Genomic DNA, 22,377 nt, shown 5'->3' with positions numbered 1-22,377 from the left:
CACATGGTTGCTTCCAACATTGGCCCTGACAGTTATCATTACTCATATAATAATACTCAACTGTCATATCAGAATCTGCAAAAGGGGGCTGAGGGTTGTGCAGAATTCGTGCATATTTAATTGACACAAATTAAATATTAAATATTAATTTAATTAGTAGAAACTATTCACTTTTAACTAATGAAAAGGATGGAAACGCTGCTTTTGTAAATAGGCAGCGTTATTGGGAACACAATATTCTACTGCGTTCCCCATCCATAAGTCAAACCATCTGTAAGTCCAGGACTAAGTGTTATCTGTAATTGCTTAAAGTGCAACATTGGTCAAATATGCATAAAGCAGCTAATTGTGAAATATGAGTAATGGGTCTATTTGTTCAATGGGTAAAACTCACTTATCCTCCTTTGACATAGAAAATAGGATTAAATGTAAAACTTATGTCCCAGCTCATAGAGAAACTTACCAGAAACATGTCCAAGTACTTTGTTTACCATCCAACCCTTTTAGTTATATATCTATGAATATTAATATTGTAGTACTTCATACTTTTTAAGTATTTATAGATATACGTATCGCTTCTCGGCCTTTTGGCGAAGATCAAGCGTAGTATTTATGGATATACGTATGTTCTTTTATTCCCTCCTCAAAAAATAATATTTTATTTATCATCCCCATTAAAAATTATGTATTCATTTGACAGATATTTAATGGGTATCGATTATGCGCTTGGAAAACAATAGTGAACACGACAGGAAAAGTTGGTCATTACAGAACTAACCTTCTAGTAAGAAATAAATAATATTTTAAAATAATAATAATAAAATTTCAGTTGGCAATATTGCCATGAAGATATAAAACAGAGCAAGAGAGACAGTGGCTGCTAGTTTAGCTAGGATGGTGAAAACCCATTTGAAGTGGTAACACTTGAGTTAGACATGGAGCTTATATGATAATGATAAACCAGCCAGTGGAAATGGGAATCGCTCGAGAAATGGAGCCACTCCTTGGAGAAGAAATGAGCTTAGCAAATGAGCTGCTCATAGAACAGTAAGAACTAGATGACTGTAGCAGAATGAGAAGGGTGTGGAAAGAGCTAAGGTTCAGATGAGGCAGAAGAGGTAGACACGGCAAGGTCACGTGGAGCCTTGAAGGGCATACTGAAGAGTTTGGGTTTTTTTATTTCCTTGTTTTTGTTTTTGACTAACCAGGGTTAGTCAAACAGACTAACCCTGGCGTAGTGTGTGAGGGAGGGAACTTCACAAGAGTGTGGGTACTCGGAGGCAGGCAGGATCATTGAGGGTCATCTTGGAAGCTGGTCACCACTAATCCCAGATATATCTATAGATAGATAGATAGATAGATAGATAGATAGATAGATAGATAGATTTAGACAGAGTCTCACTCCATCACCCAGGCTGGAGTGCAGTGTCATGATCTCGGCTCACTGCAACCTCTGCCTCCTGGGTTCAAGCAATTCTCCTGCCTCAGCCTCCCGAGTAGCTGGGATTACAGGCACATGCCACCTTGCCTGACTAATTTTTGTATTTTTAGTAGAGTTGAGGTTTCACCATGTTGGCCAGCCTGGTCTCAAACTCCTGACCTCAAGTGATCTGTCTACCTTGGCCTCTCCAAGTGCTGGGATCACAGGCATGAGCCACCATGCCCAGCCAAGAGTTTGTATAGTCCAGTGCAATGGGAGGGACCTGAAGGGGTTAGAGCAAGATAGTATTGTGATCCAATGCATCCTGAAAGGATCAATATGGCTATTCAACCAAGAAAAATTGAACAGGGATCAAGGGGAGGAAGACAAAAGTAGAAGTAGACTGGAGGCCAATTGTCTAGGCAATAGATGTTGAGGCCTTGGATGTCACTGTGAAAGGGAGAGAAGTAGTCACGTCTGTTTGAAAGTAGGATCAATTGGACGTGCTGCTAAATTGGCAGTAAGAGGCAAGGGGAAAGATACATAAAGGATAACCATAGAATTTTTACCGGGAAGCTTGGTTGCTATTAACTGAGATGGGAACTGATGTTCATTAAAATTAAAACACATTCCCATAATCACACTTTAAGTACCAGAGCAAAGATTCGAATTCAGTTCTTCCTAATGCTCCAATATTTTGGGGTTGGTGAGCTGATTAATGTCTACTCGTGTGCTTACTTATTTAAAAGTCCCCCTTTTAAGCTATAAGTTCCTCAGTGACAGAGACTTGGTGATATCTGATATCCAGTCGTAGGAACCAGAGGCACATGAATAATGCTTTTTTGAGAACATTTGTAACAAGATATGACAAGTCTACCAGGCCCCATGTTTCCCGTCACCCTTGGCTGATTCACCAATTTTTTTCTTTAAGGCAGCTATAGATGCTTTCTATAGTGTTGGTTTTGAATTCTGCTATGGAAGTACAATGGTCATTTCAGAGGCCTGCAAACTTTCCCCTTCTAAGGAAGTGTATGGGTGCAATTACGAACATATGTTAACGGAAATAAAACACATGCTAATTATTTCCCTACACGCAAAACCGTCTTGATGGAACCATCAACAGCCTTTATTTATTTGAGGAAATCTAGCGAAAGAATATCTCATCAGCTATCTCATAACATTCTGTATTTGATTACCAGTTGAAATACTCCAAACTCCACACTAGTTTTTTTCTAATTTTTTTAACCCTATAGGTTTTAATACCATGCAATTCTCAACCTCTGCATGACTTTTTTCTCCTTGTAAACAATTAGGAGCCATCTGGTTCCATGGATTTCCCGATCCTCCTGAGAATTTAAACTTAACACACCAAAAGGTTTGATTCGCCCAAGCACTACTATTACATTATTCACCTGGTTTTCTAGTCTTGGATCTTAAACAATATCTTCCTTAGAAAATCAGAAGAAATTTTCTCTTCATACTTCATATAATCCTCTTGCTCTATGTATAATACTAAGCTTTGAGGACCTCCTCAAAGCTATCTTGAAATGATTTACCAAAATATTTGCCAACTTGCCTCTTTCTATGGCAACATATAACTCAAACTGTATCACTTTGTCAATCCCAGTTTTTCTAAGTACCTGTCAAAAAAATTCAAAGGAGTTGGAGTTAGATAGAAAAGGAAACAGATTCCCCTTGGCACCTGTTTGTGCAATGTTGAGCTATGTCTGGGTACCCACTTCAATCTGAAACATTTGCATTCCTGATAAATAGGGGGAATTTTTTCTGAGAAGGCTAATGAAAACAGAGATCTTTCTCACTCAAGATACTAATCAAATTAAAACACCCTGGCTCAAATCCCTTTCTGATAAACACCAAGATCTTATTATGTAATAAAGTTTATTGATATAGTATTAAATGGCCCATTGAGATGTAGCCTAAGGAAAATTTCTTGGAGATTTTTATTATGGCATATCTGGTAAGAAAGTTGTTTTAAACTTGTCAGGCAAGACATTATCTAAAAGGCTCTTTATTCAGCCTGAGGCAGTGGCTCACGCCTGTAATTCTAGCACTTTGGGAGGCCAAGGCAGGTGGATCACCTGAGGTCAGGAGTTCAAGACCAGCCTGGCCAACAAGTGAAACCCTGTCTCTAATAAAAATACAAAAAATTAGCTGGGCGTGGTGGGATGTGCCTGTAGTCTGTCCCAACTGCTAGGGAGGCTGAGGCAGAAGAATCGCTTGAACCCGGGAGGTGGAGGCTGCAGTGAGCTGAGATCACACCACTGCACTCCAGCCTGGATGACAGTGAGACATCATCTCGAATAAATAAATAAATAAATAAAAATAAAAGGCTCTTTATTCAATAAACACACTTATACACACATAGAAGTGGGAGAGTGGGGGAGAGAGAAGAAAACTTCCAAAGTTACCTAGGTTTTTGTTGGACAAGATTAGATACTATAATGCTCCTCGTTCTTATGATTTTTACTCCCCAAAATGAGGGGATAACAACTGAATTTTTCTCGTACACGCTAAAGCCACAGTCTCAGAAAAACATATCCCACAATTTAAAGGAAGAGTGCTGATGATGGGTACAGAGGAGGAATTATCTTTCATACAATGCATTAAGATATTCCAAGTGATTTATGGATGTATTTGAGAATTAACGGATTGAAGCTCGTGAAAACTGCTAAGAGAAACTGAAAATGGAAACATTAGTTGTTCACATTAAATCTAAACATGTTTAGAGCAAGTTTAGGGACTGTCACTTCTCAATGTGATAGAATAACTGGTACCAAATCTGTCTCTCTGCTGTAAACAGCTAGGAAATTGGACAAAATACATGAGACAGCTGTTTTCAGACGTTAGAAAACAGACACAGCACAGAAGTGTGAGTCTTCAGAACAGGAAAAGAAATGAGGTAAGCCCTATAACCAACATGGCTTTCTGGATGTAGGCACTTCCAAGACTGCAGTAAGAGAGGAGGAACCATGACAAGGCAGATCCAACTTACTGAATTTAATAGACAGAGATCAGAGTTAAAGGAGCTAAAAGAGCTGAAATGTGAGGCACAGAGAGAAAGAACTCCAGAAATCTATACAGGCAGCTATCCTGAGTCCTTCATTGAATATTAGGCTACATATGCATGAAATGAAACTCTATGAGGCCAGGCAAAAACAGCTACTGGGATTTGTGAGCTGGGGGTTGAGTTGCAGCCAGCCAGAATGGAGGCATTGCTGACCACCCTGAATATTTCCTCGAGCCTCCTGAAGAGGCGTGCTTCAAAAGGATAATTAAATTAGCCCTAAAGAAAAACTTACTCTAGACGCATACTCCCAAACTTAAAAATACGCTTAAAAAGGATCAGGTTGAATGGTAAGTAACTGAACTCCCCGGCAAAACAAAATTCGGCTTTCCAGAGGAAGACTACAAAATCTAGACTTTCTTTTTTTTTTTTTTTTTTTTTTTTTTTTTTTTTTTTTTTTTGAGACGGACTCTTGCTCTGCTGCCCAGGCTGGAGTGCAGTGGCACGATCTCAGCTCACTGCAACCTCTGCCTCCCAGGTTCATGCCATTCTCCTGCCTCAGCCTCCCAAGTAGCTGGGACTACAGGCACCCACCACCACGCCTGGCTAATTTCTTTCTTTCTTTCTTTTTTTTTTTTTTTTCCTACATCGCTTGTATTTAAAACACAAACAAGTATTTCTCTTTCTGTAAGGGCAAATGGTTCAAATAATGCGGAACACGAAACATTGACTAATACAAGTTTATTTTTTAAAAAAGCAAAAGAATAAAGAATATATACAAAAGGGACCTGGAATCTGTAAGCTGATTCCAAAAGCGAAATAAGTAGAAAATCCGTGGTGAAACCTGAACATTCTACCCCTGCTTTGGAGAAGGGCTATCATACAACATTCAGTCAGCTGAAGATGGATTGCTAGAGGTGTGTCGATACATAAATTTCAAGTCATTTTTGCTTGTGCAGAATCATCCCAATCTTAACAAGACTGAATGGGCAGTCCTGTGGCTTTCTTCCTTTTCCATATTCCCAACAAGGCTACGTGAAGTTCAACTCTTGATGAGCCGCTTACAACAGCAGTTCCTTAGGAGCCAACATGACAGGTGGGTCAGATTTCCCTATGAGAAACAAAACTGGCCACCTACAGCAAAATATCAAAATGGTTAAATCCTTCCTTCCTCTTCCTTCTGATTATATACAACATATCTCCTTTCAAGACTATTATTTCCGTCATGCTTATTCCTTCACAAATCTAAACCTTGAGGTGATATGAAGGAAACCAACATCAAGAAAAGAAAACTCAATTCAGAAATGAAGAAAACTGGCAGGTATACAATACACCCCCAGAGCATCTCAATATCCCTGGCACAGTACAATTCGGTGTACTGCTACAGCCCATAGATAAATATTGGCAGCTTGAATAAGCTCATTTTTTCCCTCAGGTGGTTAAAGGCCACCACATAAATACTGGGCAACAGGGGTTTGTTGGGAGAATTAGAAATAAAAAATTAACCAAATTTTGTCCCTGTGTTAATTCAATGCCAGCAAGGAGGCAAGTACTGAAGAAGAAAAGGGACAATTTTCATACGAAAAAAGAATTCCTCTAATCATGTCACCATCTCATATAATGAATCCAGGGAATCCCAGAAATAGAAAATTAGTTTCAGGGGACCCCTGAGGCACTTTAAAGCCTTTTAAAAAATTACAGTAATAATAAATTAGATATTGCTCTTCAGAGGCCAACAGAGCAGCAGAAGCATCAAGATCAGGTCCAAAGAGTTATGCCCACATTACAGGCTTCCTGAGCTGCTCAGCCCTCTTTAAAGCTTAGTTGAATCTCTAAATACCTTTACAAAGACATACAATTTAACACAGACTGAGTGGGTATTTTTGTTTAGTGGTAGCATAAAATTTGGTCCTTAATGGTAGCAGCTGTCTTCATCCATTTCAAACTCAGGTAATATTAAGTACATCAAGACAAGACATAAAGAATACAACAAAGGAGAAAAAAGCCAAAACTGACAAACACCTCAAGGAGTCACTAAGTTTGCTTGCACCCTTTCACTTGATCTCCCTCTCAGTCTCTTTTTTGTGGAGAGAAGGGTATGACAGAACTTTTTTCTCAAAAGATGATAAACAATGGCATCAAATGGACAAAATGGTTATAAAGTAACTTTAAAAATCTGACCCCAAGGAATCCAGGACACATACAGATAATTCAGAGGTATACTTCTGATTTGGGGCAAATTCTAGACTAAAGAAATGATCGTCTCAGGTAAATGTTACAATAGATGAAACTAAGTCCAGTTTTTTGGCGGTTTTTTTTTTAAAGTGTCCTCACTACCACCTTCAGCTATCAATCATTTCTCATAGCTCAAGCGGAAGGTCATCTTCATCTTTCCCAGGATCCAGGTCAACCTCAGCTTCCCATTTGCCTCCTGAAATCTCCCACGTTAGTTTCTCAAAATCATCCTCCACAGAGAGTGGGGGCTTTCCTGTTGAGGCAGAGCTGAGTCGGCGAGTTTTCATGCTCATTTGGGATGAGGAAGGGCCAGACGCCTCCGGGGGTGAGGAATCTGAAGAGGACTGGGTTGGAGGCAGCACAAGACTGTCTCTAACCAAACACCACATATTCTCACTCATAGGTGGGAATTGAGCAATGAGATCACATGGACACAGGAAGGGGAATATCACACTCTGGGGACTGTGGTGGGGTGGGGGGAGGGGGGAGGGATAGCACTGGGAGATATACCTACTGCTAGATGACGAGTTAGTGGGTGCAGCGCACCAGCATGGCACATGTATACAGATGTAACTAACCTGCACAATGTGCACGTGTACCCTAAAACTTACAGTATATTAAAAAAAAAAGAAAGAAAGAAAAGAAAAAGAAAAAGAAAAAGAAAAAAAGACTGTCTCTAGGATTTTCTGCTTCAGGCACAGTGACTGATTTGTCCTCAGAGACAAGCAGGACAACAGCATCCACAGCTGCCTTTTTGGCTGGGGGTTCCTGTAGGACGCTGCTGGAGCTGAGTGGCTTCACAGCGGCAGTGACAGCAAGGTGCATCTCCACTGCCTTACGTTTTGGGGCCAATTTGGGGGATGACACAACTTTAACCACAGATTGCTTCACGTTCACTTTGGGTTTAGCTTCACCCCTTTTTTCCAAGGTCTGTGCTGCCCATTTCACATTCAATAATGAGTCTGCAATCCCTGAGGTTTCTACCTCCACCTTCTGGGATGACTTTGTGGGAAGCTGCTTGGTCAGGTGCCATGTGATTCCTGGCACAGCAGTGAGCACTGGTTTCTCTGCCACTCGGGTATTGCAAGAGGCTACATCTCCCCGAAGAGGTGTCCAGACTGATTTTTCCCTCTCCTGCTGTTTCCGCATGCGCATCTCTCTCATGGTCGCACATCTCTTGACTTGAATTTTACTGATGTCAACTCCTGTGGTCTCAACTGAAGCCTCTGTAGCTTCCATTCTAATACGGCTCTGAAAATCAACTTCATTTCCTTCCTGAAGTATCTTCTCTTCTTTCCTCCATGTTCTTTGGGTGACTCGCAGCAGCAACCTTGCCCCCGGAGTGGCCTCATGTTGAGACGGGGAGCTGGTGCTGCTCTCAGAGCTCTGCTGCACCCTCCGTGCCTTCTCCAGTTTAATTTCTTCCAGCGTCTTCATGTGCACCTCCTGCATGGACTTTGTTTTACCTGCAGGCTCCTCTGATTGTCCTTTGCTGGCAACAATGGGTGGCAAAACTACTGTTTTTTTAATTTCACTATCAGTCTTCAGCTTCATGCAAGTTGTATCCTTTTTGCTTTTTTGTCTCTCTGCTTCCTGCTGCCTATGTTCTTCTTCAGCCAGGACCTCAGAGAAGGTTTTGATACGGAGAGTGGAGGAGCTTCTTGCTCCTGAAGTAGAATCATCAGTTTTTGAAGGTCCTTCTGTCTTGAGTTTAGTTTGCGATTCCCCATGTTTCTGACTGGCTCTTTCAAGAAGCATTTCTTCTAATGTCTTCACATGGATCTCACCAACTTTATTAACTTTATCTGTTGCGTCCTCATTATTTGGATCAGCTGACATGCCTAATCGCTCCTTAAGAGACTTGGAAACTTGAGCTGTCTTTGGTGTTTCGTCAGTGTTAGTTTCCGGAGCTTCAACTTTCTTCCCTAGCCTCTGTGCCAGGCTACGCTTTAATGGAGGATCACTGTCAGCGCCTGCCGAAAATTTTCGTTTCCCCAGTCTCTCAGTAAGACCCAATCTAACCAAGGGTTCTTCTCCTTGTTTGGTGGAGAGAGTTACTGTCTTCACCACAGTCCTGACATTTTCTTTTTCAGGACCTGGAACAGGCTCAGGGTGGAGCAAAAGACTGGAAACTCCTGAAGAACCCTCACCTTGCTTCTTAGATTTTTCCTTCATTTTCTCTGACTTAATTTCCTCAAGAGTTTTTATTCCAAAATGCAAACATTCACCTTGCTTTATATTGACTGCAGGTTTCCGGACAGAAGTCACTCGTAATCCATTGTGAACTTCAGGAGTTGGTTGCAGGGTAGGTGTTTTGGTTTCATCACCTTCCTCAGGAAACTGATCATCATCATCTTCATCATCATCTGCAGCATTAATTACAACTGGTGGATGCTTGGGGCTAGGAACATTTTCGGAACTTTCTACTTTCATAACGCTCCGCAGCTGAGGGGAAGGATTGGACTGGACAGACAATTTGTTCTGCTGAACTGAAAGTTGGCTAGCCTTCACTTCCTCTTCTGGTGACTCAGGCACAGTTGTGCTCGGAGGTAGGAAAAGGCCATCAACATATCGTCCTCTATTGTGATGGAAAGCGCAGTTTAATTTTTGACATCCTGTTGGCTGATTTTCCCAATAACAAGGAATTTCACTGCGTTTTTTATCAATCTCCATGTGCCGAAACCTGCACACCCGTCGAAAACAGCGCCCTTCTCGCCATAATGTGCAAACAATTTCATTTCCTAGTGCAGCTTCACAGTGACGGAATGGGCAGCTGTCACCTTTGGTACATGTAGAATAGAAAAAAAAATAGCAGTCTTCTCCTTGATTAGGCATGCTGGGTAGATTCTTAGATCAGAAGTGGCTTCTTGAAACAAGCCACTGCTTCCTCAAAGCAAGGACAAGGCTCCAAGTCCTCGTGAAATGGGTTTAATCTTCCAAATGACAACTTGATCACAGCAATTGTCTTTAAACTGTAATCATTAGCTGGTTGCTCTCAACAGGAACGTCTGTGTCTTCACTGAGTTCCAATCTATTACGCCTGTAGGTCGAACCAACACTCAATCCATGAATTAATAATAATGAGGCAGAAAAAATTTTCCTCCTCACATTGCCAAGAAAACCTCTCAGCCACAATTCAAACACAGCATGTGTTTTTAAAACATCTCCCAACTACTGGGAGATTAAGTCCATTCAAATAACCTTTGTCAGACTGGAGACAGCTAGGGTTAGTTATCTCCTCAAAAACAAAACAAAACAAAACAAAAAAACAAAAAAAAAGTTCATTTAAAGATGAACTTGAGAGTCAAAGGATCATGAAAAATAATCCATCTTCCATAGCTGAACAATATAATCTGAAAAACAAAAAAAACATCAGTTTTTCAGTAAGATCCAATTTCTGGTCTTCAAGATTTCTTCACACTTAATACTAGTCAATTTTCCAGGAATTTTTTGGGCAGGGAATATCCCCAAATCCTAAAAAGCATCGCTATCTCTAGTTCCACAGCCTCCTTCTCAAGGTCCAGAACCAAGGCCTGGAAGATGTCAACACTATACGCCTTCCCCACAGGAATCCGCACCGATTATGGGAGTTTAGGGGTGTTCTTCATTACGGTTTCACCAATCCTACAAGGAGTACGGAAGTGTCCCTGTTGCTCTTGACTCCCACGCTGAGGGCCAGGGGTGGGAGTGTAATGAGGGTGGGGAATGGGTGTAGGATACCGGAATAAGGTCGGTGGCTTTCTGTATGTGGAGTTTGAGACAAGCTCCAAAGTCGTGGGACCCGAACCGATGACACTATCCCCGACTCCCGCTTGCTGCCACGTCTTTCTTCTTGCTTGGCCGCTGCCGTCCGTCGTCCTCCCAGCAGCAGCAGCACTCGCAGAAAACCAAGACTGCCAGCGTCAAAGATGGCGCCCGGCTACAGGCTCCGCTCTAAGGCCCGGCCGGTAAAAGTGCCAGCACGACGCAGGGCGCGAGGGTTCTGGAAGACGTAGTTCCTCTATGACGCGATGCCTAAGATCTAATTTCTTATATCTTTGGTAGAGACGGGGTTTCACCGTGTTAGCCAGGATGGTCTCGATCTCCTGACCTCGTGATCTGCCCGCCTCCGCCTCCCAAAGTGCTGGGATTACAGGCATGAGTTACCACGCCCAGCCCCAAATCTAGACTTTCAATAAAATATTTACAATGTCTAACATCCTAACAAAAATTATTTAAAATGCAAAGGATCAGGAAAGTATAAGCCATAACAGGAGAAAAATAAGTCAATACAAACAGATTTTTATATTTTAGCCTCTTACACTTCCAGGCCTTCCAATGAAATAAGAAGAATCATATTTCTTGGCCACCATTTTAAATCATGTTAATCCATTTCCATCTCTAATCTAAACCAAATTTGTGCATTTCACCAGGCATCACATTGTCTCTCTCACTGATTTTGAGGCAATGGCCAGGCCCCCTACCAGCTCACACAACATCTTTGTGCCAGTCAGAAAAGGCACCCCTTCTTCCTGGCACATGCAGCCCCACATTGGCCAGAGCTCAGCCTCATTTTAGACTGGGCATGATACCATAGTGCTGGTTATAGCCTTCATGACTGTATTGCAGCCCCTTAATATGGCTGGACAACTAAGGTGGCTCCCAACACAAAGAAACTTCCTCTTAAATAGCTTGTTGACATTTTAAATTAGAGATATCAAAACTTGAGGATATTATCTTCTTCATTAAGTCTCTTTCCATTTTGTCTGTTCCCATCCGTGACACTCCCAGAAACCTCTGCCCTCAATCTTGGAATCAATATTTATTCTAGCTGGCTTGTCTTCATCCTCACATCCAGGTTGACACCAAATCTTTCCAACTCTTTTTTGAAAAATAGCAAGTACATTTTTTCCCTCCAACTGCAACCCTCTTTTAGCCTGTGGATTTACTCTTAGACTCCTGAAACAAATTCCCAGTCTGTTTTATATTTTACTGTCTTACACTTCCAGGCCATCCAATGAAACAAGAAGAATCATATTTCTTGGCCACCATTTTAAATCATGTTAATCCATTTCTCAGAATACTGCATCTGCCAAAAAAAAAAAAAAAAAAAAAAAAAAAAAAAAAGGCTTTCATACTCTCTACTAGTTTTAATCCCACAAAATCTCCGTAGTCTTACAGAGCACTGCCATGGGTTGAGTTGTCCAACAGCAGACCTGAAACAATGTTTAGCGTTTAGTATATTTCTAGGGTATCCCTTGGGACTAACAGCTGTGAAAAGAAGGGGAAAACAATTGAGCAGAGGGAGAAGTCAGGTTGTGATGCAGACCTGATTGCCTTAGCCAACTCCACAGGAAGCTGTAGGTGCCTGCTGGAGTTGCCTCACTTAGGGTGAACATGGCCCTCCATCAGTCACTGCATGCCAACCTTTGAGGGGATGGGGGTGGTGGCCTTAGCTAAGGCCACCTTTTTCAGGCCACCTGTTTAAGGCCACTTGTTAAGGGCCACCTTAAGGCCACCTGTTTAAGCTGCACCTCTGCAGCTAAAAGAATCCCTGAAGGGGCTGAGCCCTAGAGGCTATTTACTGGCAGAACTATAACTGGCAGAAGGACAACATGTCCTTCTGAGATGCACATCTCTGTTTCTACCACCATCTATCCCATGTGCCACTTGGATCCACTTCAAGGAGCCAAATGTGCCACTTGAATACATTCAAGGAGCAGTTCCTCCACTGTACCAAGAGGCATCTCTTCCCAGTGAAATCTACAATAGGGGAAGTTAATAGGAGGAACTCCACCCCTGCTTCTGCACCAGTCCCAGGGCTGCAACTGATACTCATCATCTCCTTCCTCCATTATCCACCTGGATTCCTCCTATATCAGGCTGCAGCTCTGCTAGTCTTAGTAGCTTACCTGATGGCATGAACTAGACACTCATTTCTGAGGGACCTGAGCTCCTGGTCACCATGCCCTTATCAGGCTACATGTGCTTTTGTCTTCTCAGCACTTTCTATTCCTTTTGGAATCTCTCATTGGCTGACTCGCAGCCCAAATTCTCCCTCTTGACTTGAGTCCCTTCAGCATGTAGTCCCCATCCATTTTGTGTGTGTGCGTGTGTGTGTGTGTGTGTTTTTCCCCTGCATTGCATCCTTAGGCAGCTCCACTTACACTCGCTAGTTAATTCCTTTCTTTAGTCTTTCTGTCAGTTCTTCCCCATCTCCTTTTCTGTTCTATTATTAGGCATCACAGAGCTACAAAAGATCACCTGTGAGACCTAGACTCTCTTTAGAGGGTAGGAAAGGCAAAAGAGTAGGGGAGTTGGGGAAATAAGCTGGCAAACAGAAAATTTTTCTTGAAAAATTGGATGGCTGGGGGAGAAGGAAGCAAAAATTCCCAGCAGGCCAGGAAGTCAATAGGAAGGCATTCTAGCTCTCTTTCAATGATTATGTCTAGCTCAAAATATGGAGTGAATACTTGTTCAGATAACCAAGCAGCCACTTCCCTGTTTAACAGACTACTTTGAGGGAGGGAGTCCTACACTCACCTCCCCTAGCAAAGCGGCATCATTCCTCTTTCAACCAACCATCCATCTATCTGTATCACTGATTCAACAAATACTTATTGAGTGTCTACAATGTGCCAGTTCAGAGAATGTTCCATGATTATACAGAAGAAATTTTAAACTCCTGTTTGGACATCATCTTAATAAAGACACAAATATAATTCAACAATGTTTTTGAAAATAAGAGGAATAAGAAGTAAGGCCAAGTATCAGGACAGTACATTTAAATGTTTTCGGTTCTTCTATGGAAAACTGAAGACTTTCAGATTCAATGAACAAAACCCATGATTTGCTAAAATAGAGTGGCATTTTAATTAAAAAAAAATATATATATATATATATTTTGAGATGGAGACTCACTCTGTTGCCCAGGCTGGAGTGTGGTGATGTGATCTTGGCTCACCACAACCTCCGCTTCCTGGGTTAAAGAGATTCTCCTGCCTCCGCCTCCCAAGTAGCTGGGATTACAGGCATGTGCCACGATGCCCTAATTGTTTTTTTGGTTTTTTTTGTTTTTTGTTTTTTTGTTTTTTTGCATTTTTAGTAGAGACGGGGTTTTGCCATGTTGGCCAGTTTGGTCTCGAACTCCTGACCTCAAGTGATCCACCTGCCTTGGCCTCTCAAAGTGCTGGGATTACAGGCCTGAGACACCACACCCAGCCAAATAGTGACATTTTAAAAGTTTAAAAATATAAAGATAAAAATCATGTAAACATATATATATGTAAATACACAAATCAAAAGTAGAAAATAATATTAATATCAGAAAAAAATAGAATTCACAACAAAACTATTACCAGGCTGGGCGCAGTGGCTCACGACGGTAATCCCAGCACTTTCGCAGGCCAAGGCGGGTGGATCCCTTGAGCTCAGGAGTTTGAGACCAGCCTGGCCAACATGGTGAAACCCCATCTCTACTAAAGATTCAAAAAATAGCCAGGCATGGTGGCACATGCCTGTTGTCCCAGCTACTTCAGTGGCTAAGGAAGGAGAATCGCTTGAACCCAGGAGGCGGAGGCTGCAATGAGCCGAGATCGTGCCCCTGCACTCCAGCCTGGGTGATGGAATGAGACTCTGTCTTAAAAAATACATATATATTATATATATAAATTATATATCTTTTATATATATTATATTACATATAAATTATATATACAAAATATATGTAATACATATAATATATAAAATATATATAATATATATATAAAATATGTATATAACCAGGATCAGTGGTGACCAGCCTCCAAGATGACCCTCAATGACCCTGCCTGCCTCCGAGTACCCACACTCTTGTGAAGTCTCCTCCCACACGCACTATACCAGGGTTAGTCTGTTTGAACAATAGCAGATGTGGAAGTGATGGTAAGTCATTTCTAAGATTAGACTTTGAAAGAGTATAATTTCCACGTTGAGCTCTCTTGTTCTCTCTGTCTCTTTGTGTCTTTGTCTCTCTCTCTCTCTCTGATCTATTGCTGGAAAAGAGGAGTGAGAAGGGGAAAGGAGTGAAAAGCAAGTTGCCATATTGTGAACAGTTCTATGGAGAGGACTGCAGGGTAAAAAAAAAAAAAAAAATGGAGCCTCCAGCCGGGCGCGGTGGCTCACGCATGTAATCCCAGCACTTTGGGAGGCCGAGGTGGGCGGATCATGAGGTCAGGAAATCAAGACCATCCTGGCTAACATGGTGAAATCCCGTCTCTACTGAAAATAGAAACAATTAGCTGGGCGTGGTGGCGGGCGCCTGTCATCCCAGCTACTCGGGAGGCTGAGGCAGGAGAATTGCTTGAACCCCGGAGGAGGAGGTTGCGGTGAGCCGAGATCGCACCACTGCCCTCCAGCCTGGGCAACAGAGGGAGACTCTGTCTCAAAGAAAGAAAGAAAGAAAATGTAGCCTCCAGCCAAGAGCTAGCAAGGAATCGAGCTCTGTCGGTATCCAAGTGAGTGAGCTTAGCAGTGGATTCTCCAGCCCCAGCCAAGCCTTGAGACAATGGCAGCCCAGGAAGAAAAGCTTGACTGTGACTTTGTGAGAGATGTTGAACCAGCCAAGCTGCCCCTAGATTTCCTTGCCTCAGAAATTGCATGAGATACTAAATGTTTGTTGTTTTAAGCCACTAAGTGTTGGAGTAATTTGTTTCACAGCAATAGATAACAGAATCAAAGACATTCATTTTATAAAATATACAGACCGTAACAATAGGAAAACAAAAATCATACCAAAACTACAAATGAAAAACAGTATTTACAAGAATTGTTCACACATTTAACAGAATATTAAATGTAGCTTTATATTAGTAAAAATAAAACATGCCTTTAAATGTATAATTTTCTGGAGAAATATAAATGACTAAAAATTGACTCCAGAAAATAAACTGAGCAAATTAGTAATCAGTGAATAGATTTAAGTAGAAAATCAAACACCTATTACAGATTTTTTCCATTATCTCTCCACAAAGATCTAGGTTTAGCTGCTCCAACCAATGAGTTCTTCCAACAATTGAGGTAAAATAAATACTTTGACATTTAGAAAAAGACAAAATCAGCCTTAAAATGATAAATTGATAGCATATCCTAATTGCTAAGCCTTACAAACATAAAGAGAAATCATAGTTATAAATATAGATACAATATTTATTATATAAAATTTTCAAATTGAAATCCACACAGAATATAGTCTTTTCAACAAATGATGCTGGGTCAATTCAAGACACATGCACATGTATGTTTATTGCAGCACTGTTCACAATAGCAAAGACTTGGAACCAACCCAAGTGCCCATCGGTGATAGACTGGATAAAGAAAATGTGGCACATATGCAACTTGGAATACTATGCAGCCACAACGAAGGATGAGTTCGTGTCCTTTGCAGGGACGTGGATGAAGCTGGAAACCATCATTCTTAGCAGACTAATACAGGAACGGAAAACCAAACACTGCACGTTCTCACTCATAAGTGGGAGTTGAACAATGAGAACACATGACACAGGGAGGGGAACATCACACACTGGGGCCTGCCAGGGGGAGAGGGGCTAGGGGAGGGATAGCATCAGGAGAAATACCTAATGTGGATGATGGGTTGATGGGTGCAGCAAACCACCGTGGCACTTGTATACCTATGTAACAAACCTGTATGTTCTACACATACATCCCAGAACTTAAAGTATAACAATAATTTTTTTAAAAAGTTGACGATTTAAAAAAGAAATGACCCTTACCACCCACCACACATGAAAATCCATTCTGGGTGATTGTAGATTTAACTGTGAAAAGTGTGAAAGAGAAAATAATAAAGCAATTAGAAGATAATCTAAGACTATAACGCAGATAATACCTTCAAGACTTTAGGACAGGTAAGGATTTGATAAATTGGGACCAAAAATGACTGTTCATAAGAAAAGATGGATACATTGGATGTTAAAATTAAAAACTTCTTTTCAACACAAACACCATTTAGAGACTACAAAAACAAGCCACAGAGTGAGGAAAGATATTTGCCACACACATAACTAACAAAAGACTTGCATCCAGATAAATAATTTTTAAACTTTTACAAATTAACTATAACTAGATAAATAATGCAATAGAGAAAAGAAGGAAATACTTGAGTGGACACTTCAGGAAAAGGATATCTGCATATTTTCAATCTTATTTGTAGTCAGAGAAATGCAAATTAAAACCTCAATGAGATACTACTACTATTTACCAAGGAGAATAACTAAAATAAAGAAGAGAGATAATCCTAACTGCTGACATGGATATGTAGCAATAGGATGTCTCTTATATTGCTGGTGGGAGTTAAATTGGGACAATGATTTAGGAAAACTGCTTACATTATCTACTAAAGTTGAACATGTACATACCTATGACACAGATATTGCACTCCAAAGTGTATATTCAACAGAAAGGGGATCATGCTAACCAAAAATATTTCCAAGAATGCCCAGAGCAACATGATTTATAAAAATGAAAAGCTAGAAACAATATATTGTGATAAATTCATAAAGTGGAATACTATGAAGCAGTAATACTGAATGAACCACAGTTATTATATTCAATAATATAGATGAATTTCACAAACATAATATGGAGCAAAAGAAGCCAGATGCAAGATTTATACAGATGATTTCATTTATAGAAAGTTGGAAAAGAGACACAACTGAACTCCAGTGTTAGAATGAGCGTAACAGTTACATTGGGGAGGAAGAAGGGAGTAGTGATGGGGAGGAGACATCAGAAGACTTCTGGATACTGGAAATATTATTTTTTAACTTGAGTAGTTTTACAGCAATGTTCATCCAAGGACAATTCATTGAGTGGTATGCATTTATGTATAGTAGAGTATTCTCTATGTATCTTAATGTTCAATAAACATTAAGATACAAAAGCTCAAATTTTCACCCTATCATGGTATTTGAGAGAAAAAGACAAATAAAATTAGAATGTCTATGAATTAGAAAATTCTGAATAGAAGTAGTAAAACAGTCTATTACACTGGACCTCAGATTTGACATGCAGTAAACTACTCAGCCGACAACTGGTGATTTTCAGTTAAGTATGAGGCACAGGTATTAATGTATCCCTACGGCTACAAAAGTCAGAGATGATTATGTGTGCTCTGTGAGATTCCATTCATTTGAACGGGTATTCAGTGGGTGGTCTCAGCAAATTCCATAACTATCAAGCATTGGAATGAGAAGTGTTTTGGTGATATGATTTACTTTGAGTTATCAATCAATTTAATCAAATTAGTCAAAGTTACTTTTGACCAGGCTTTGGAGAAATGTAAACAGTGACCCTTCTGTATGGGATTGTAAGTTGATACAGGACTGAAGTTTTACCCTGATAAACAGACCTTCAGAAACTTATTCCATGAACAAAAATCTATGTGAGTGAGCACATTTCCTGAAAATGTTCCCATCATCATCATTGGCTATGTCCCATCCTTGGGTACTGAATAAATGATGTTCTTGGAGTTCAGTAGATACAAGATTTCTGAAGAGCTAGCTGCAGCTCTCTTAATGGTGTAACTCAAGGATATTAGGTTTTAGCTGGAAAACACACACACACACACACACACACACACACACACACACACACACATACCATAAGGGGAAGTCCAAAGAAGAGAAAGAGGGTTGAGTGCTTTTGAACCTTTAAGGATTGATGAAGACACATTAAGCAAATGTTTAAGACTTTCTTATCCTGTTTTATGCATTCAATGGATATATGTTGAGTGCCCTCCATTTCTTGTGACAGGCACTATTCTGAGTGCTAGGAATGATAGAGCAGGAACGAAAACAGATAAAAACCCGATTTCATGGAGCTTATATTTAATTGGAAGAGACAGAATAAAAAATTTTTAAAAACCTCTCTTAGAAGTAATGAATGCTATGGAGAAAAATCAAAACAAGGATTAACAATTGTGGAGGGGGGGTTTTGATTTTAAATGGGGTGATCATTGAGAAGGTAACATTTGAGAAAGTACTTGAAGGAGGTAAGGAAGCATGTAAGCATGTATACACACACACGCACATACACACACACACACAGATAGACACACCTGAAGGAAGAGCAATCCAGGCAGATGGAACAGCCAATGGAAAGGCACTAAGTGGGGAAATGTTTGGCTTCTGTGAAAAACAGCAAGGTCAGCAAGGCTGGAGGGGAGTGGGTGGTGGATAAAATTTGAGAAGACAAGGACAATAGTCATTGCAGAGGGTCTGATCAGATACCACCTCGCAGGCCATTATAGGACTTGGGCTTTTATTCCTATTAATGTGGGAAGCTCTTGGAGGCTTTTGAGCAGAGGATAACTAACATGCTCTGACTTATGTATTGAAAAGACTGCTTTGACTGCTACATTGAGTACAGACTAAAGCTGGCTGAAAACAGAAGCAGGGAGACCAGTTAGGAGGCAATTACAAGGCCACGTAGGAGATGAGGTGGCCTGGGCCAGGTGTTTGCTGTGAAGATACTGAGAAGGGATCAGATTCTGGATATACCCTGAAGGTAGAGACAAAGGGTATTTAGTAGGTAGACTGTTATTTAGATAGTTTGAACAGCTAACGTGAGAATAACAGAGGAGTCAGAAATGACTCCAAGATTTTTGGCCTGAAACACTGGGAAGATGAAGTTGTCATTTATCGAGTTATGGAAAACTGCAGAAAGACCATATCTGGAGGCAAGATCAGGAGCTCAGCTGTGATCACAGTATGTCTGAGATGCCTAAAGGACACCCAGATAGACAGTTGAATAAGTTTTGAGTCAAGGGAGAATTCGGGGCTGATCCTTTAAGCATGTGTTAATCACGCATGTATGGGGTCACTTCTTTACTCTAAACCCTCCTATAATTTCCCAGATATAAACTAGGGAGCTGTCAACATTTGGATGGTTTTCAGAGCCATGACAAAAGATGGGATTACCAAGTGAATGAAAGTACCCAAAGAAAGACAGAAGAGGTACAAGAATAGGCCCCGGGTGACTCCAACATAATATCTCACCAGCCCTACCTATGGGGAAAAAATATCCCCCAGGGAATAGGCCAGGGCCATCTAGACTTGTGGGGTTCAAGATGCTCTTTAAGAGGTGTGAGGAAAGCTGGAGTTTGCCTTTGTGTCCATGTTGCTGGTGTTCCACGAAACAGTAGGGAATCTCTACTACCTCATCTGGGGGTTGAGGACTGGAGTAAAGCAAAACAAGCAGCTGTTAAATTAGGGGAAGTGACAACGCAGTGATAATCTGAAGATCCCAGGTCTTCAGATGAAAGCTCCCTCCTAAAGAGCCAGAATTTAACTTTGAGATTGGCATATATTCCAACTGGTTACAGGAACATTGAACTAGGTATCTCCCAGTGGAAAGGAAAACAGAAAGACCTGTTTAACGTTGAAGCTCTGCCCCCATGTTCCCGAGAGCATACTGTGATAACTGTGACCATAGAGAAAAGAAAAAGCCAATCGCTGAAATGAATCAGGTTGTTGGGGGCCTAAGATAAGTAAGTGCAACTTGTTTACATGTAAAACATTTGTCTTGTCAATTTGGGCATTTTATCTGGAAATTATCCAAAGCAGCAATTATCTAGAGCTAGCATGCTAGACTGTTTATCCCTAGACATGGGTGGGGGATGAGGGGATAGAATGCAGGTTTTCATGGCACTTATAGAGTGTGGGAGGTCTCTTTGTTTTGTATCTAAGAAAAAGAATGCAAAATTAGGCACGGGGCCATGGAAGTGACCTATGCGAGTGACGGCCCTAAAGCTATAGTTTTCCTAACTTCACAGAAAATCCACCTCTGACCCTAAACCCAGATGACAGAAACCTTGGGAGCAATAACTGATCGCTTAATTTATCATGACCAAGTTTATCTTACAAGTGCCAGGAAGTATTCAGAGTTAGTCAGGCATCATAGGAAAACTCTCCTTTATGTCTATTTCTCACTCAAAGTTATTCAAGTAAAAGGAAACATATTAAAGGCACTTAGATAAAGGAAGGCATAGTAAATATTCTTGTTCCATGAAATACCATCTTCTAACCACCTTAACAGATGCAACAGTTGAACAATCTAGCTGTGCTCCGCTGATATTAGAAATACTGTGGTCTGAGCCAAAGGACCAGTGATGGCATCAGGAATTATGTCACTGGCTATATCCTATATATATGTTTACCAGATAAAATACATGATATCCAGCTAAATATAAATTTCAAATATACAATAAATAATTTTTAGCAAAACTGTACCCCTACATACTTATGCATAGGACATACTTATACCAGAAAAGCACTCATTTTTCTGAAATTCACATTTAACTTGGCATCCCATATTTTTATTCGCTAAGTTTAGTAATGCTACCTACACTGATTTCTGCTTTGGGATACATAATGAGTGATAATTTGGAGAGCCTACTAAACAGAAAATCAAAGGGACAGAGGATAAATATTGTATTAGTAGGTCACATGGTTGCTTCCAACATTGGCCCTGACAGTTATCATTACTCATATAATAATACTCAACTGTCATATCAGAATCTGCAAAAGGGGGCTGAGGGTTGTGCAGAATTCGTGCATATTTAATTGACACAAATTAAATATTAAATATTAATTTAATTAGTAAAAACTATTCACTTTTAACTAATGAAAAGGATGGAAACGCTGCTTTTGTAAATAGGCAGCGTTATTGGGAACACAATATTCTACTGCGTTCCCCATCCATAAGTCAAACCATCTGTAAGTCCAGGACTAAGTGTTATCTGTAATTGCTTAAAGTGCAACATTGGTCAAATATGCATAAAGCAGCTAATTGTGAAATATGAGTAATGGGTCTATTTGTTCAATGGGTAAAACTCACTTATCCTCCTTTGACATAGAAAATAGGATTAAATGTAAAACTTATGTCCCAGCTCATAGAGAAACTTACCAGAAACATGTCCAAGTACTTTGTTTACCATCCAACCCTTTTAGTTATATATCTATGAATATTAATATTGTAGTACTTCATACTTTTTAAGTATTTATAGATATACGTATCGCTTCTCGGCCTTTTGGCGAAGATCAAGCGTAGTATTTATAGATATACGTATGTTCTTTTATTCCCTCCTCAAAAAATAATATTTTATTTGTCATCCCCATTAAAAATTATGTATTCATTTGACAGATATTTAATGGGTATCGATTATGCGCTTGGAAAACAATAGTGAACACGACAGGAAAAGTTGGTCATTACAGAACTAACCTTCTAGTAAGAAATAAATAATATTTTAAAATAATAATAATAAAATTTCAGTTGGCAATATTGCCATGAAGATATAAAACAGAGCAAGAGAGACAGTGGCTGCTATTTTAGCTAGGATGGTGAAAACCCATTTGAAGTGGTAACACTTGAGTTAGACATGGAGCTTATATGATAATGATAAACCAGCCAGTGGAAATGGGAATCGCTCGAGAAATGGAGCCACTCCTTGGAGAAGAAATGAGCTTAGCAAATGAGCTGCTCATAGAACAGTAAGAACTAGATGACTGTAGCAGAATGAGAAGGGTGTGGAAAGAGCTAAGGTTCAGATGAGGCAGAAGAGGTAGACACGGCAAGGTCACGTGGAGCCTTGAAGGGCATACTGAAGAGTTTGGGTTTTTTTATTTCCTTGTTTTTGTTTTTGACTAACCAGGGTTAGTCA

At 40.4% G+C, this 22,377-nt stretch overlaps 2 protein-coding genes across 3 annotated transcripts in view; one reads left to right on the top strand and one right to left on the bottom strand.

Annotated features, from left to right (window-relative positions):
* The window catches only part of LOC472247 (eyes shut homolog), a 559,821-nt gene that overhangs the window by 461,006 nt on the left and 76,438 nt on the right, over nucleotides 1–22,377 (top strand). The gene's annotated exons all lie outside the window — the stretch shown is intronic.
* LOC129144279 (zinc finger CCCH domain-containing protein 11C-like) lies at nucleotides 5,172–10,639 on the bottom strand. 2 transcript variants are annotated; one of them, XM_054685967.2, is made up of 2 exons: nucleotides 10,100–10,639; nucleotides 5,172–9,720 (listed from the first exon to the last, which is right to left on the bottom strand). In XM_054685967.2, exon 2 carries the CDS (start codon nucleotides 9,513–9,515, stop codon nucleotides 7,281–7,283), a length of 2,235 nt encoding a protein of 744 aa, XP_054541942.1. In that variant the 5' UTR covers nucleotides 9,516–9,720; nucleotides 10,100–10,639; the 3' UTR covers nucleotides 5,172–7,280. The 2 variants fall into 2 exon arrangements, with proteins under 2 accessions (XP_054541942.1, XP_054541941.1); XM_054685966.2 differs by having other exon boundaries at nucleotides 5,172–10,033; nucleotides 10,401–10,639.

This window comes from Pan troglodytes, chromosome 5, assembly GCF_028858775.2.
Source record: "Pan troglodytes isolate AG18354 chromosome 5, NHGRI_mPanTro3-v2.0_pri, whole genome shotgun sequence".
Lineage (NCBI taxonomy): Eukaryota > Metazoa > Chordata > Mammalia > Primates > Hominidae > Pan > Pan troglodytes.
This window is presented reverse-complemented; position numbering and strand designations above follow the sequence as displayed.